At 42.3% G+C, this 17,903-nt stretch overlaps 2 protein-coding genes across 2 annotated transcripts; both read left to right on the forward strand.

The window, feature by feature from the left end:
* The first annotated feature begins 1,332 nt into the window (after window positions 1-1,332).
* On the forward strand, window positions 1,333-4,788 carry slc25a17 (solute carrier family 25 member 17). The gene is made up of 9 exons (XM_085405131.1): window positions 1,333-1,544; window positions 1,971-2,031; window positions 2,126-2,192; window positions 2,345-2,496; window positions 2,694-2,810; window positions 2,925-3,073; window positions 3,376-3,471; window positions 3,608-3,696; window positions 4,444-4,788. Exons 1-9 carry the CDS (start codon window positions 1,491-1,493, stop codon window positions 4,595-4,597), a joined length of 939 nt encoding a protein of 312 aa, XP_085261257.1. The 5' UTR covers window positions 1,333-1,490; the 3' UTR covers window positions 4,598-4,788.
* Window positions 4,789-5,859: 1,071 nt separating this feature from the next.
* On the forward strand, window positions 5,860-15,187 carry znf598 (zinc finger protein 598). Its single transcript, XM_085403371.1, has 12 exons — window positions 5,860-6,173; window positions 7,495-7,607; window positions 8,164-8,293; window positions 8,943-9,154; window positions 9,261-9,478; window positions 9,573-9,666; window positions 10,047-10,234; window positions 10,337-10,415; window positions 10,517-11,403; window positions 12,615-12,780; window positions 12,877-13,024; window positions 13,984-15,187. Exons 1-12 carry the CDS (start codon window positions 6,000-6,002, stop codon window positions 14,356-14,358), a joined length of 2,784 nt encoding a protein of 927 aa, XP_085259497.1. The 5' UTR covers window positions 5,860-5,999; the 3' UTR covers window positions 14,359-15,187.
* Window positions 15,188-17,903: the final 2,716 nt, after the last annotated feature.

Consider the following 17,903-nt stretch of genomic DNA (forward strand, 5'->3'; position numbering starts at 1 on the left):
GAATGGATTGGAATTTAAAAAACAAACAAACAAACAACATATCCTAACCTTAATTACTTTACTGGGGGAAAATGATGAATGGTGATCATAGTGAGTAAGAAGTAAACTGAGTGCATTTTTTGGACAGAGATTCACTTTTAACTCATTCACTGCCATTGACGGCTATAGACGTCAATTGAAAAACTTACGTTGAACTTACGTTACTTACTTACTTAAAAATGCACAAAAACCCTGGCAGTGGGGAGTTACCTGATTTGAAAATGGCTGGCAGTGAATGAGTTAATGTGTATGGTAAATGGTCTGTATTTGTATAGCGCTTTACTAGTCCCTAAGGACCCCAAAGTGTTTTACACATCCAGTCATCCACCCATTCACACACTGGTGATGGCAAGCTACATCGTATGTATAATAAAATACAGATATATGAAAATAGACTCCAAAAATAGAGTCCTTGAAATGTACAAATTATTGATTAAAAGAAAATTATAAAAATGGAGGCAACTTTGCCTATGGTACAATGTATGAAAATATCTTTACTGCAGATACTACTATGGCTCTGCAGATTTATTCCTTTCATTTTAACCTGTGTTGCCTCACCTTAAAGTTGGCAAATACTTTTGGTGGTCAACTCTCACAAACAGTTTAGCAGTTTCTGTTTTGCCTGTCACTGTTCCCTGTCTGTTTTCTTACCTGGTTCTTTTCTTAGGACAATTTTAAATTTTAGATTTTAAATAGGCTGTATAAATTTCAATGGGAACAACAGGACAGTCAAATGTCGCTGATTTTACTACACAGTAGGATGGATTGTAGGGTAGCTAACATTGTCGCAAAACACGTTTTCAATACTGCAGGTTACCTGGGTGTAATGTTTTTCAGCTAAAAAGAAACATGGCCTGACTCCTACCTAACTAAATAAAAAGTAACTGAAGGTTAAATGCAGTTAACATGTCCCGTTTTAAACCAGGCACTTACACCTCCGACCCGCTGCGTCTCAGCCACCATCGCTCTGGCAGCAACGACGGCGCAAGAGCCAGAGTAGGTGAGAGCCGAACTGGAACAAACCATTTTGGGACGGGGGGGTATCTATACTTTTGTTGTTAAAATGTTACATCTCAACCAAGTACTGCATGCTTTTTTATATTTTTAGTAGTGTGTAGTAGCAAGTATTGTCAAAAAAGTAAGAAATATTTGGGGGTGCTTTGATTCATTTCGGGGGTGCTGAAGCAACCCCAAAAATGGGCTAAAATCACCCCTGGTTTTATCCAATCTCTGTAAGGAAATCCTGAAGTTCAAACAGGAACGTGTAGGGCGAAGAGAACTACATTTCCCTAAAGCCATCGCGCGAGTCTGAAACGAGGAAGCGAGCTGTTTATTAGAGAGAGGCAAACAAGAACAGCTAGCAAGAGAAAGGAGGCTGTAATAATAATTATTAGGCTGTCAAGGCAATATTGAATATTATTGAATGTAACAGACTCAATTTGGCGGTGACAATGAGCGAGGTTTTCTCGTATGAGAGTTTGGTTCATGCTGTCTCAGGAGCAGTGGTAAGTTGATCTTAGTTTCAGTATGCGCTGCTTAATTTTAAGTCACAAATGGGAGTTGCTGTAGCGTCACTTCTTATATGCTTTATCCAAACAGAGCTCAGTTCAAAATAACAATTTCCACTCCCAACTTTACCAAAAACAATAAATAGTAGATAATGTAGCTGTAAATGTGGAAGTGTTTACAATAATAATAACCTCTTTATTCGGCGAAATGTTTATGTACGTGTAACTTATTATACGCACCGAATTGAATACTGAATAACAATCATATATAAAACGTCTTATTTTAGATCCTAGTGTGCATTTTAAACCGTTTACATGTATGTTCCTGTAACTTGCTTGATTTTTATATGGGGTTCATTCGAGGATTTGTTCCATATGTCAAAAAAATGGCATGCCATGGATTTCTTACTGTTGCCCCTTTAGGGAAGTGTGACTGCAATGACAGTGTTCTTCCCTCTTGATACTGCCAGACTACGGCTCCAGGGTAAGAGAGCAGAAATCACAGTCTCATTTCCAAAAGTTTTGGGGTTTTTTGTTTTGTTTTTACTGAAAGAAAATCCCCATCTGTTTGTGTTCAGTGGATGAAAACAGGAAAGCCAAATCAACTCCAGCCATTCTGGCAGAAATTGTGAAAGAGGAAGGATTGTGAGTATAAATAGTGAAAATCTCAATGTGTTTCAAGCCAAAACTATTTTAATAAATTTGCACGCATCCCCTCAAACATCAAAATACAGTCTTTCAAGCAGTAGAAGGCTGCTAAGATGTGTTCCTGTGTTTACCTCTGCCCCCTAATTCAGACTGGCACCCTATAGAGGTTGGTTCCCTGTCATCTGCAGCCTGTGCTGTTCCAACTTTGTCTATTTCTACTGCTTCCACTGCCTCAAGGCTAGCTGGCTGAAAGGAAAACAGTCAGCACCAAGCACTGACTTGATCATAGGCATCGCAGCAGGTGAGGTGGTCATTGGCAAGATCTGCCATCTAATTTCAGACGAGTCCCTCATACCTTTGTCCTAAGAATGACTAGCGTGAACTCCTATTTAGTAGCCTATTCTGCACAGTGTATAAAACCAGTTTACATTATTTACATTTCTAAATGCTGAAACCGGTAGTAAAGATTCAATTTCATCTGCCTCTTTGTCTCTCCAGGGGTTGTAAATGTACTTGTCACCACCCCTTTGTGGGTTGTCAATACCAGACTGAAGCTCCAGGGCTCTAAGTTTCACAATGAAGACATCCATCCCACCAACTACTCTGGGATTCTGGGTAAATGACCTTACATTTTTCTTCTAATGAGTATTTGTGCAAACCTTCTACACATGTGCATACTACAAATTCTCTCTTTCGCGCGTTTGTTTCCAAATTGTTTTGATTTTGCAGATGCATTTGTGCAGATCATCCGTGACGAGGGCATCGCAGCACTGTGGAACGGGACCTTCCCGTCCCTGCTGCTGGTGCTAAACCCCGCTATCCAATTCATGATTTATGAGGGCCTGAAGAGGCAGCTGAGGAGAGGCATTCCCAAGGAGGTGAGTAAGAAAAGGGAAGGGAAGTATGCAGACATTGTCTGGTTGGTAATTCTGTTCACATGATTTGTTCAGTGGCTCTGCATGTGTTCCCTGATCTTTTGAACACCACGTTTTGAGACTTTTTTGGACACTACCGCAGCGTTTGTTGGTATGTTTATTAGCTAAGGAAAATCTGATAGGCAGAGTAAAACTTTAAACTACACCTGTTACTGAGGTCATCTGAACTCAAAACTTTCACCTTTGGGATACGTTTGTTCCTCTGATGATACACAAAAGATTCAGGTTCTTCTTTCTGCCCAAAGCTGTCATCACTGGAGGTCTTTGTGATCGGGGCCATCGCCAAAGCCATCGCCACCACTGTGACATACCCACTGCAGACTATACAGTCCATTCTTAGGGTATGTCTGCATTCTGTTGATCACTTTTAAAGTGACACATATAATCTTTTAGTAGCTAGATTTGTGAATGTATGAACCTGTAACAAAGAAAACATTAATCTCAGAGATGCTTTTCTTTTTTGTTCAATCACCACAGTTTGGACAGTACAACAACACATCGACAGAGAAGTCAAAGCTGCTGTCCAGTCTCAGAACTATAAAGTGTCTGCTGGTCAACAGGGTGAGGTAAGTGTTTACACACGCATATTAACATACTTGCAGTGCAAATTGCCACCATGACATATGGGTTAGAAGGTCCTGGGTTTGAAGCCGCCATCTGACTAGCGTGTTCTCTGAGGTTTTGCCTGTGTCTGGCTGTCGTTCTATGAAAAAGTGGTGATTGAATTGGATAAGGAGAGGAAAATGGCTGGATGGGAACCCCAAATATGGTTTTGGGTTTTGTTACATCCACATTAGAATCTGTTTGATTTTGGGTGACCGCATTTAAACAGAGCATACTAGGCAACATGGGTTAGAATTACTATGAAGAACAAGATGAAAAAAATAGCTCCATTTGGTATTTAAAAAAATCTGTATGCATACAGAAGCTGCTCTGTTTGTTTGTTTTTTTTGCGTTATTTTTTTTTATTTATTTACAACAGAAACCATTGCAAATGCATTACCATACACATCTGTAATAATTATATACAACTAACTGTACAATCAGACTCTAGAGAACTCATCAGGAAAACACACTGAATAATCTCTGCATTTATATTTTAACAATTAGATTAATTATATCCAGCATAACAAGCAAATAATCCCTGGTTTAATTCCTTGATCGAACCTTATGAATTAGGGAGTATGCTTTATATGGAGTATGGGCATTCATCACTGGGCCCTCGTGATGTATCAGCTGAGTTACTGAATATTAATAATTTTGCTCTTTCACCTCTTGTTCTTTAACGTTTTCATGCTGGTTTTCTTCTGTAGGAAGTATGGCATGTTGGGTCTTTTTAAAGGCCTTGAAGCAAAACTGCTGCAGACGGTGCTGACTGCTGCTCTCATGTTCCTTCTCTACGAGAAGATCGCAAGCTGCACCTTCAGAGTGATGGGACTGAGCAACAACCACTACAAGAGGCGCTAGCTTACAAAGACACTTAACAATCCTGCACACTTGACCACAATAAAGGACAGATGAGCAATGGAAATCACTGCTGACAGACTGTATGAGTGACGGGGGCTTCACCTGCCTGGACACCAGTCACTTTTTTAAAAAGGTGAAACTGTAACTTGCGTAAGCCATCCAATAAAACATTACAAACTAAAGAGTCCTTTGGGAATTTATAGGTAAAGAGGTAATGTTTGATTATGTGGAAGATGAGAAGTGCAAAGTTTTGGGTGTTTTTTGGAAACAGCCAAATCAGAAAAGTTCTTCTGTCTCTCTGGGTTCTGTCTCCAAGTCATCCATAGACACAAGAGAGCACCAAGATCTGGGTTACGGCATTGACTCATCTCTTTAGAAGCACAAATAGAAAATCCTTGGTGGACCTGACTGTAGGAATAACTGTAGGAATAACTTCCTGTTTACCAGCAGCAGAATAAAAAAGATGAGTGTGTGGATACAAAGATTTTAAGAGGCAATTAGAAAAACGTAAGCACAAGAATTCATGTTAAAAACCAAAGCTTTATTAACACAGCTACTTTCAACATGGATGTGTTTGATTCAGATGACAGGCTTGGTTTGGAATGGCCCTCAGCAAACAAACATTTTAAGCAGCAGTTTTATTATGACCTGGTGGCAGGTATAGTTTTTAAGATGAGGGCATTTTACAGACATTGAAGGCCTTAAAGGAAACTGTATCAGGTGGAAGTGCATTGCAAAGTATTTGGGCAGGGCAACTAAAGGTTCTGAGTCCCATGGAGTCCCAAGTGGAAGAGACAAAAGACATTGAATATCAGATAAATACTAAGGAGCAAGGTTATGAAGGTCTGTGAAAGTGGGAAGGAGGATCTTGAAGTTGATGCATAGGTGAACTGGAAGCAGTAGGTATTAATGGGCCTAAAGTGTGGCAAGAAAATATACACCACCAGCATGATCTAGACCATACAACGATTTAAAATAAAAATTATATATATATATATATATATATATATATATATATATGCGCATGCATCAACTTCAAGATCCTCCTTCCCATACATATGTATATACACATATATATATTCCAAGGTGGGCCCGCGTGAATTGTAGCTTCAGTCTGCTGTTTTTAGCCGCAGCTTTAATGAATGTTTTCCAAAGTACAACACCTCCTATCAGCACATTTACCGGTTCCCACCAAGGTACGCACGTGGGGCTCGCACAGATCCCACAAGGTGTGATGGGTAAAAGCACCGCTGCAGCGTGCGCTCGGTCCATCCCTGTGGTGTGTTGATCGCTGGTGTAACACTTACGTGACGCGGCAGTAGACTTTCATAATTACGTAAGCACCTCAGCTCTGTGGCGCTCCCAAATAACTATTAAGCTTGACTTGTGCCTTTTCACCAAGATGGACTCAACAACGACAAAAGACGCGGAGAAGAACTGTGTTCTGTGCTGCCAAGAGGTCGAGATCTTCGCCTTGGGAAAATGCGACCATCCCGTTTGTTACCGCTGCTCCACCAAGATGAGGGTGCTGTGCGATCAGAAGTACTGCGCCGTCTGCCGGGAGGAGCTCGACAAGGTGCGCGTTCTTCTGCTACGTTAACCCGAGGATGGAGCCTTGTGGCATTAGCTAGGCCGTAGCGTTCTCATAGTTTTTACTCTATAAAAGTAGGCACAAGTTGTGTGTTGGCATCCTAACTGTGTTCAGAATCAATTAAAATAGTCACCAGGGGAAAAAAGAGGTGGCAGCTCATTGTGCGTACCCACTGTGGAGAACACTTTTTCTTAGCTGTCATTAACTTAGCTAAGCTAACTAGCGAATATTAGCAAGTGCATAAGTTAGCTTATCTGTTAGACTGACACTGGTCAGAAAGAGTTGGTTTAGAAGCCGGATTTTATAATTGAGCTGATGACAGAGTGCTTGTCTATCCGACGTTTATGGGTATACCTCATTTAGCCAGGGTGACAGTAAACTCTATAATACATTTTTAATTGAACACGTTAGCTGTCACCTCTCAATTTAGCATGAGCTTTAGCGGCGCTGGTATGCTACCTGTTATTACTGGGTTGTGATAAATGTTTAATTGATATAGTTTTAGAGGTCATTGTGATGTCTGCCTACTGTCAGCCCTGAATAAATTCCGAATCTTGATTGCAGATGACGGAATGAGTCAAAACAAGTGGACGGTGGCCCCGGCCTCATAACACTCCCCTAAAGGCCAAATACACCTGTGATCAGAAGTTTACATCCACTCACTATGGGAATTAATGTCATGGTCGTTTGGGGCTATAAATGATTTCGTTCTTTCTCCAGGGTAAAATGATTGTATAGCACACATCTTTAATGACTTTGATAAAACAAGATAGGGTTAAATGTGGACACAGTTCCAGTAGGACAATGATCCCAAACACACATGAAAACTGGATTTAGAATAGATAAAGCAGGTTAGTAATAAGCCTCTGGAATGGCCTTCCCAAAGTCCCTACTTCAGCCCCACTGAGCATTTGTTGACTGTGCTTAGAAAACAACTCTGAGACTGACTAATTTGATTGAAGTCTAACAATTTTGTAAAGAATAGTAGTCAAATATCCAGCCAGGATTACAGAGAGCATTTCAACCTTTCAGCACTAAATTAACACGACATTCGTGGCCATGATGAGCGGACGTAAACTTTCCCAACAGCTGGATGTTGTAATGTCAAACTGTGTTGAATTGCCTAGATTAGACGCGTACCAAGTATGCATCCTCTGTACTGACGTGGTTTTGCTCGTGCATCATTTCATGTGATATTACAGTAGGTGTTTGTGTGACATCACTGGTATGCTTTCTATTTCTAAAACAATCATCTTCCTCCAGTTACCACAGGTTATTACTAATAAGACTGTCATGTTGTTTTCAGGTGGTGTTTGTGAAAAAACTGGAAGCCTTTCAGTCTCTGCCCTATCAGCAGTTCCACTGTGAGAAAAAGTATGACATCTATTTTGTGGATGAGAAGATCTATGCCCAGTACAGGTACTAGATGTCTCTATTCTTTGTGCTTGTGTTGCTCTTTGGCATTTCAGTTCATTTATACTACAAAACCCAGAAATAGCAGTAAGAGAATTACAGTTAATATAGCTGAACTGTTGCTTGAAAAATACAATGGAAATGTGTATAGAGAGCCATGCTGGTATTAACTAATGCTATGTGTGGTTAGAGATGGTGCTCTTGCTGTCTCAGTATATGGTCATATTGTAAATGTATACAAGCATGTGTATAAACCGGTATAACTAAAAGTCAGCTTTTAAAGCCTTTAGTGTTATCTTCTTGAACACTCCATGCTGTGTTCTTGTTTTGATTGCTTTTAAAGTGAGTCTAAGTTTGTGTGATGACTAAAGTGAGCGCTTTTATTTGCAAATGTGTAAATGACTTGCTTTAGCAGGAAGTCTCCTCAATCTGATCTGTCATTTAACTAAACAAAAACTTGGCTTGAATTTTGGGTTTTTCCTGCTGTATCCAACTGCCTTTCATGCCCCTTTTGATTTTTACTTGACTCCGACTGAACTTTTCCTCGATGTGTGTCTGTCAGGCATCTGCTGTTGCCCGAGTGTCTCTGCTGCTCGGAGCCCAAGGTTTTCTCCAGGTTTGAGGAGCTTGAGCAGCACATGAGGAAGCAGCATGAGCTTTTCTGCTGCAAGCTCTGCACAAAGCATCTAAAGGTATCATCATCATCATCCCTAAAGAGTAAATAAAGGGGTGTCTGATCGGGTTCTCAGTATTACATGACTGGCCAAATGTACATGGAAACTTTGTAGCACAAACGGTTCTTTTTGGTCTTTTTCCTTTTAATTTACTGGAGCTACCACCAACAGTGTTCAGATATAAATATGAATGTTTAGTTAGTTACTCTATTTCAGTTTGAAGGCATTCGGTCATTGTCCTTGACAACAGTATCTGCTACTAAATGGTAACAAAAGCACTTACACAATACAGTTGTTGAATTGTATTAAATTCACCCTCCTTTTTAAGGTTGTTATTTGATGTATTGCTTTTCACACCGAATGAGAAACCGTAGCGTTGTTCAAGTTGTCTGTTGATAACTGAAAGTGCTGTGCATCAGGTCATTAACTTAAACGGTTTTGCTTGTACCATTAAGTCAGATTTACAAATTTTGCAATTATTTTTTTATGCATTTGTTGCTGTTGCATATAAAAATGGTGAGTTGGACAGACTTACATTTGCAGGCAAATAAGGGCTGGTTGAAGGAAGCCAGATATAAAGAAGACAGATGTCAATATCCTGATAAAGAGCTTTGTTTGCTGATCTCCTGAATAATTATTTACTTTAAAAGTTACTCTTTCCCTGCAGATCTTTTCCCATGAACGGAAGTGGTATAATCGTAAGGAGCTGGCACGTCACAGAGCGCATGGAGACCCAGATGACACCAGTCACAGAGGCCACCCGCTCTGCAAGTTCTGCGATGACCGTTACCTTGATAACGATGAGCTGCTGAAACACCTGCGTAGGGATCACTACTTTTGCCACTTCTGTGACGCAGACGGCTCTCAGGAGTACTACAGGTGTGTGTGACCCTTTCACCCATCCACACAAACCCTCCTTTGTTTTTGTTACCTAATGTAGAAGAATATTAAACCAGACTTTTGTTTTTAACCGTGCTACCAACAGTGATTACCAGTATCTGAGTGAGCACTTCAGAGAGAGTCACTATCTGTGCGAGGAAGGTCGCTGCGCCACAGAACAGTTCACTCACGCGTTTCGCTCCGAGATTGACTACAAGGCTCACAAGGCTGCAGCACACAGCAAGAACCGAGCAGAGGCTCGACAGAACCGCCACATCGACCTGCAGTTTAACTACGCCCCAAGACAGCAGAGGCGAAATGAAGGTCGGTCGGTCGAGACGGTGGTGTTTTTGTATTGCCATACCACCAGGATTTCTGTTTGGCATTTGAGATGATCAAAACACATGCGTTCTTACAGGTATGGTGACAGGCGAGGACTACGAGGAGGTGCGTCACAACCGAGGAGGAAGGGGAAGGCCTCACGGGGGACAGAAAAGCTGGAGGTACTCGAGGTGAGTATAAATGACCAGCTCCGAGTTAATTGGAAGGGAGCATTAGTGGTGGAGCTGTCAGAATTGGAAGAGATGGCTGTTGTTAAAGGGTACATTCGTCTTTGTCTGTGACATGGAAATTTTGCAGGATATAAAAAGATGGATGGGTGCAGTTATATGCATGAGTACTGGACTGCAGAGCATCCACTTGTATTGAGAGACAGACATGGAAAACATTTGAAGAATGACTGCACGGCATTGTTGCACCTGGGTGTCTCACATTGTGCTGTTACTGTGTTTGCGTGCTTGTGTATCTGTATATTACTTTAAAAAAACTTCAGCAGCTGTTAGAGTGGGAGTAGTTTCTTGCTTTTTACCGTTTTGTCTGCTTGTCTGCACAGAAATGAGGAAGACAGGCAGGTGGAAGCTGCTTTGAGGGCATCCATTGCAATGCGAAGACAAGAAGAGAGAGCAGCAGTGCAGGAGAGGAGCGCTCCCAAACACTGCAGAGAGGAGAGGGCCGAGAGACCAGAACCAGAAGAGCTCAGACACCCGATCGGACATGCCAAACAAGCGAGCAAACCTCCAGGTAAAAAGTAAACTGAAAAAACATACATAATGGTTATGGTTGCTAGATGTCAGGCGTATTTGTCTGCTAGTTTTAGTGTATTTATTTCTGCCTCTTTAACAGTAAAAACAATGAAGAGCCAGAACCCGCGAGATGTAGAAGATGACTTCCCAGCTTTGGGAGCCACAGCTGCTGCAGCTGTGTAAGCTTCATCAGAGTACAACGTTTTCATTATTCAGTGTGTATGTGAGCATAGTGTGACACAAATCTGTTATTTGTGCTGTTTTTTGTTTGTCCCTGCAGTGTAAAGCCAGCTCCTGCAGTGACTGCACCATCCCACGTAGCTTTAAAGGAGGACGACTTCCCCAGCCTGTCAACTGCCACGCTCACAACCCCCATGACTCCAGCTTACTCTGCACAGCCTAAGAAGACGTCCTCTTTTCAAGAAGAGGATTTCCCTGCTCTCGTCTCCAGAGTCCGGGCCCCCAAACCTGCAGCTGGTACCACCTCTGCTTGGTCCAACCACACATCTGCAGCTAAACCCAACACTCAGCCTACTCCTTCCTCCAGACCTCCCCCACCCCTTTCCTCTGTATCCTCTGGCCCTCAGCTCCTTTCCTCCTCATCCTCGTCGTCTTCACGGAGGAAAAAGAAAGTGGGTGAGAACGGGAAAGCGTTGTCAAATTACTCTCCCCTTCATTCCGACGATGAAAGCGGAGGAATGACACAGCAGGAGTTCCGCTCAGTGCCCACCATGTTGGATATTTCCTCTCTGCTAACTGTTAAAGCAGGCAGCAGCAAATCCTCAAACCCAGCTGTGACCCCGAGCGCTTCAAATCCAACCCCCAACACCGATCTCCCGACCCCAAAAGCCAACAAGAAGAAAAAACCGAAGAACCCAACTGCTCCCCCTACATCTGCAACTACAACATCAGACCTGGGAACAACTGTAAATCCAGTCTCAGTGGAAACAACGGCACAAAAGGAAAATGTTCCTGAGAAAACGTGGAACAAACCGCTTTCCGGTCCTGTGACAGCGGCACTTACAAGTGGGCTGGCTAATGGCTACGCTGAGCAATCGCCACCCACTAGCAAAGATGACGCTCCCGTAACAAATCATCCCAATGCGGAGCCTGCAGATGAACAAGAGGAGGAGTTCCCTGCCCTCATGACCAAAAATCCACCACCAGGTACGGAATAACAATCCACAGTATTCATTTATCATCAATTTACATGTACTGTTGCTTCTTTCCACCCAATATATCCACCATACAGGTCTTTTTTACAGGACCTCAAACTACAAACGACTAATACATTTAAAACTGAATGTACAGCTGCTTTTCAGAATCAGAATCAGAATACTTTATTGATCCCTGGGGGAAATTATTTTTTGTTACAGTGCTCCATTTTAAACCAACATTAAGACAAGACAGACAATACACTAACTAAGAATAGTACAATATATATATATATATATATATATATATATATATATATATATATATATATATATATATATATATACATACATACACATACATACATACATAAGTCACTCATAAATAAATAGTTGGAAAAGAAACATGTGTAGTTGTAGCAGCAAACAGTGTGTTAAGTGGATGCGTTGTACAGGGAGATGGCCACAGGCAGGAATGATTTCCTGTGTCGTTTAATGACTGATAGCTGCCATCACAAAGAAGCGGTGGGGAAGACTTCCTGGAAATCATTTGGAAACTCTCCAACTTAGCTCTTACAATAAACAGAGTCAATAAGAATTATGGAAAGTCATTTCTGTTCTTTGGTTGTGTGGTTGATTGGAAACCAGGAATGTTTCATTATTAGGCAATATGATATTTGATTGATATGAGAGCGGTCCGGCAAGCAGTGGTAAAAAGGTAGACAGCTAAGGTTTTCCATAGACTTCATATAAAAGAAGAGTCATAGAGTTTGACTCCTCATTTAGTGAACGGTTTGGCTAATCTAATGTTTTGGTTTGGTTTGGGGTTTTTTGTTTGTTTGTTTTTTAGCCAGATGTTACTACAAAGCACCCACATCCCTAAATTTAAAAAAACAAAAACAACAAACAAGTCACCCACCACACAGTTGTTGTAAAGAGGGAAACTGGTTAAAACTTTTTTATACCCGGCTGTGAACATGCTCTTCAAAATGTTCTTAGGTGAATATTTAAACCCTGAGCTCTGAGCTTTGATTTGACTTAATTTTCGGTTTTCATCAAATTAATGATGTAATGATGTTATACTATTGTAAAACCGTATAAATGCCTCACAAATAAGCATTTTGTTTGAACACTGCGGTGTTGGTTTTATAGTTAAAACCCTGAGAACTGTTTTTCAGAGTTGGTACTGCATCATTCAAAGTTCACGATCTCTTTGTTTTTCAGGCTTTAAGACCTCTTTCCCAATGAAAGCCTCAGCTCCAGCCCCATCCTCCACCATGCCCCTGCCTCCACCTGGCCTGGGTATGTCAGCCCCTAAACCTCCCCCAGGGTTCACAGGGATCCCCCTCAACAGCAATGTGGTGGAGTCTACACCCCCAGTAGTCAACCTGTGAGCCTCTCGTTTTTCTACATTACATGATCACTGCTTGACACAAAGGTTTTTGGTTGGCCTTGTTGGTACTTAGTGTTTTTTGTCTGTTCCCAGGCCTCCCAAAGTGCCGAGCAATGGTTACCTGGTGCCAGAGGACTTCCGCGAGAGGAACCTGGAGCTGATCCAGTCCATTAGGAAGTACCTCAATGATGACGAATCAAAATTCAACCAGTTCAAAAACTACTCTGCCCAGTTCAGACAGGTACTCACTACATAAGAGCTAAATACTCTGTTGGTATGGATATTGTGTCTGGGTTTTTTTTGTTTTTTGTTTTTTGTTCCCCGTCCCCTTTAAATGCCCCTGAAGTGGTTACAGCTCTGTGTTAAGGTTGTGCATCCCTCCAAGAGTTGTGAGAAGTAGTATCTCAGGGACAGACTTTTATTTTATTTTTTAAATTCTAGTTCACTTTGACTTAAATCAGTAAGAATTTAGTTGTATTTGGTCTTATACATCAATTATGACATAATAAATAATAGCTGTCACTGCTTTATCATCCTCAAATGAGGATAAAGTGATTATGAAGGTCAAAGGTTAGCGTACATCATCGTAATCTTGCACATAAACACAACCATTATTCAGCACCGTTAATCAGAGTCAGGAGGGTAGTGTGCGTGATTACCATAGAGTAGATCAAGAGAATTCATTATAATGATGTCATGATTTTCCACATTTATAAAGAAATGTGCTGCCAGCTAAAAATGTGAATACGTATGTGCATGTACTACCGGATTTTTATGGCTGCAACTTTATTTTCTCTCTGAATCCGATTTTTTTTGGCCAAACATAATAAATTTAAATACCTTTGATTGGATTACATTAAAGCCTTCACCTCTATATTTTGCTCTAGTTCGGACAGATGTGGATGTAAAGTGCCACTCCCCTGGTTGTAGGACTGTGTAGTCGATCAGTAAAACAAAACTGCAGCTGATTTCTGCATTATATTAATTATTATTAATAATATAATAATAATAATGCTTCCATGTGTTGAGTGAAAAATGTTTAGCCCAGTGGTTATTTTGTTAGGGCTTACCTTTTCCCAAGACTATGTCTTTATTTAACATGAATGACAAACGAGAAGAAGCCCACTGAAAGAACCTGCTCCTCACATTTGGCACTTCCTGTTTGTTTACTTTGCTCATATGTCCTTTCTGTCTTTCCAGGGTGTGATATCAGCAGCCCAGTACCACCGCAGCTGTAAGGACCTGCTTGGGGATGGCTTTAACCGCATCTTCAATGAGCTGCTTGTGCTCTTACCGGACACGGGCAAGCAGCAGGAGCTTCTGACTGCGCACGGAGACTGTAAGGCACTGGAGAAGCAGTCTGGGGCTGGAGGAGGAAAGAAAAATAAAAACAAGAAGAATGCCTGGCAGACGCCTGCTACAGCGGTTAACATGGCAGCTGAGCTGGACTGCCGGGTGTGCCCCACTTGCAGACAGGTGCTGGCCCCCAAAGACTTCAACTCCCACAAGACCCTGCACATCACGGAGAGCGAGGAGTTCCCCTCTTTGCAGTCGATTAGCCGCATCATCAGCTAGCCCCCCTTTCTCAGCCTTCCTCTGGTCCGTTTGCCATTGCGAGGCGAATTCAGTTCTGTGGTTCTGACACAGCCACGCAGCAGCCGGTGTGGGAAAGCAGCCGCTCATTTCCTCTGGGAGGAGTCGGAGGCCTAGTGTAGCAAAAGAAGATGGTTCATGGTGTTTCCACTTTGATGGGGATTAATATTGATAGGTTTATGTGATTGGTTTACAATTCAAGATGCACAGGGTCGCCACATCTTATATCTTCTTTCAACTCTCATCGCTTGAGGACGTCCCCAGCTGGCACTGGCACCGGCAACGTCTAATCAGAACTCTAAATTTATTTAATGAAAGCGGAGAGGCGAGCCAGGGCTTTACTTGAAGAATGCAACGCTCCCTAATGCTGATATTATATTGATTTTCTTTTCTTTCTTTCTTTTTTACCTTGCTCTGGCAAGTTGATAAAGTCTGCATGAGTCTCCAGCTGTGCTGCTTGGTTAAATAAGAGGTTCAGTTTGAATATTTAGCTTTATATTTATAGCTGTCTAATTGCTTTTAATTGTTCATTGCTCTATGCAGGCCTGTCAACAGTGTCAGTGAATGGACTCCTCATTCAGGATGGTGTGTCAGAAAGTGAGCTGCTTCAGAAATTGGAACAAATTATGGATTCATCAGTTGAATGCTTTTTTTTTTTTTTCTTTCAATAAACCCCATTCTCTTTTATTCCGTTTGCACAACTCACCAGTAGATTTCATAATTTTGTTTATGGACTGGTACAAATGTGGCCATGATGTTGCACAAGGTTTCAAAAGGAAATTAAAGAACTGAACAATGAGTCTTGTTGTATATTTCTCAACAGTTTTGTTCAAATTGTCTTTTTAAACATGGGAGAAACAAGATGGTAACAATTGAGATCTCCACTTCTGACTACACATTTGGTTATGATGAACAAATTCAGCTGAAGGCATCGTTGTTTCCACCCACACTCGGTCTGCGTACTCAAGTAAAATCAAGCACTGACACAAATTGAAAGGTAATGGATTATCTACTCATCTCTTTGTCATGCTTGTACTGTTGTCAGCAGGGTGTCTGTGTATTAAAGTGGCAGACTAGTTTTCACAGAGTAGACTGCTCTATTTTTGACCTGCTGCCAAAAACACAGTTTCTGTTGACACTGCAAAGTTCTCCATGTTTGACTTGATGGCAGTTTGTTTGTTTTTTTTAACCATTTTTCATTATATTGCTCCAGTGGTCTGCTGACACAGTGCTGTGCAGGCTCACAAATGACCTTTTAACCCTTAGTTTTATGAATCGTAGTGCTATCGTGGTTCCAACATTTAGCTTGCTGTATTTTGGGTAACTAGTGAGGAGCATAAGGAGATCTAATATATGTACTACTACACCCCACACACATGATGGCACATTATTTAAGCACAAACAAAAAACGTCTTCATGTTTGATTTGACACCAAGATCACATAAAAAGCAAGTGCAGTGCAAGTCTAACTATACTGAAAATGGATCAGAAAAGCAATAATAAAACAGGTTTTGTACCAGTTTTGGTACTTGTATCTACCTGTGAATGATTTCCCTCTAAAGTTAAGTTATCTAAGATAAGAGATAAGATAAGATAGAACTTTATTAATCCCTCGGGTGGGTTCCTCTGGGAAATTCGACTTCCAAAAAAAGCACAGCAACGACCGAAGTTACAGTTACAGAACTGTTATATATATATATATATACACACACACACACACATATATAAATACAGAGACAAATATAAATAAAATATACAAAGGGGATAAATAGGAATAAAAAATAAAAATACAAGTGAATTGCACATTTCAAGTATTGAGTCTATTGCACTGTTGACTATTTACAAAAAGTATTGCACAAGGTATTGTACAGTGAGGTGCAGAGGCACTACAGCTTAGTTGTTCCCCCCTCCTTTGTCCTCCTGTTTCCCCTCCCTCTCCCCTCCAGGGAGGAGTTAAACAGTCTGATGGCGTGTGGGACAAAGGAGTTTTTAAGTCTGTTAGTTCTTGTCTTGGGGAGAAGCAACCTGTCACTGAACAGACTCTTCTGGTTGTTAATGGCCGTGTGCAGAGGATGCCTGGCATTGTCCATAATGTCCATCAGTTTCTTTAATGTCCTTTTCTCTGCCACTGTCACCAGAGTGTCCAGCTTCATGCCGACCACAGAGCTAGCCCTCCTGATCAGTTTCTCCAGCCTGGATGAGTCCCTCTTTGCTGTGCTGCTCCCCCAGCACACCACAGCATAGAAAAGTACTCCAGCAACCACTGACTGGTAAAACATCCTCAGGAGCTTCCTGCAGATGTTAAAAGACCTCAGCCTCCTGAGGAAGTACAGTCGGCTTTGGGCTTTTTTATACAGGTGCTCTGTGTTGCATGACCAGTCCAGTTTATTGTCCACCCACAGCCCGAGGTACTTGTACTTGTTGACCACCTCCACCTCCTCCCCCTCTATCTGAACTGGCAGTGGACCTTCTCTGGACCTCCCGAAGTCCACAACCAGTTCCTTAGTCTTTGAGGTGTTGAGTTGCAGGTGGTTTGTGTGACTCCATGCGACAAAGTTCCTCACCAGACTTCTGTACTCCTCTTCCTGATCATCCCAGATACACCCCATGATGGCCGTGTCATCTGCAAACTTCTGAATATGGCATAATTCAGAGTTGTAGCAGAAGTCAGAGGTGTACAGGGTGAAGAGAAGAGGGGACAGCACAGTTCCCTGTGGTGCTCCTGTGCTGCTGACCACTGTGTCAGACGTGATGTCCTTCAGCCTGACGTACTGTGGTCTGTCGGTGAGGTAGTCGGAGATCCAAGCCACCAGGCAGGGGTCCACCTCCATCCTGTTCAGTTTTTCCTGAAGCATACAGGGCCGGATGGTATTAAAGGCACTGGAAAAGTCAAGAAACAGGATCCTGACCGTGCCTTTTCCCCCATCCAGGTGTGAGTGGGCTCTGTGTAGGAGGTACAGGATGGCATCCTCCACTCCGACACCCACCTTGTATGCAAACTGTAGTGGGTCCTGGGCATGTTGTACCTGTGGTCGGAGGAGGTTGAGGAAGAGCCGCTCTAGAGTCTTCATAAGATGTGACGTCAGTGCCACCGGTCGGAAGTCATTCAGCTCATTGGGCCGGTTCTTTTTGGGGACCGGGACGATGCAGGATGTCTTCCATAGGGCGGGCACTCTCCCCAGTCGCAGACTGAGGTTGAAGACTCGTTGTAGCGGCTCCCCAAGTTCAGCAGCACACGCCTTTAGCATCCTAGGACACACCTTGTCTGGGCCTGCTGCCTTTCTGGGGCGAAGCTTCCTCAGTTGCCTCCTGACCTGATCCACTGTGACACTGGGAGATGTTTGGGAGGAGGGGAGGGGGGAGATGTCTTGCTGCTGAGAGAGGGATTGGAGGAGGGGGGTGTCATGGTGTCAGGAAGGGGGGGAAGCGAGGGAGGCAGGAGAGTGGGGAGAGGACTCTGTAGTGAAGGTGAGGGTGGGGGGGTTGTGGGCTGGTCAAACCTGTTGAAGAAGTTGTTGAGTTCGTTT

This window comes from Rhamphochromis longiceps, linkage group LG4 (assembly GCF_057381845.1).
Source record: "Rhamphochromis longiceps isolate RC_006_pf linkage group LG4, R_longiceps_female_GT1.1, whole genome shotgun sequence".
NCBI classification, from domain to species: Eukaryota; Metazoa; Chordata; class Actinopteri; order Cichliformes; family Cichlidae; genus Rhamphochromis; species Rhamphochromis longiceps.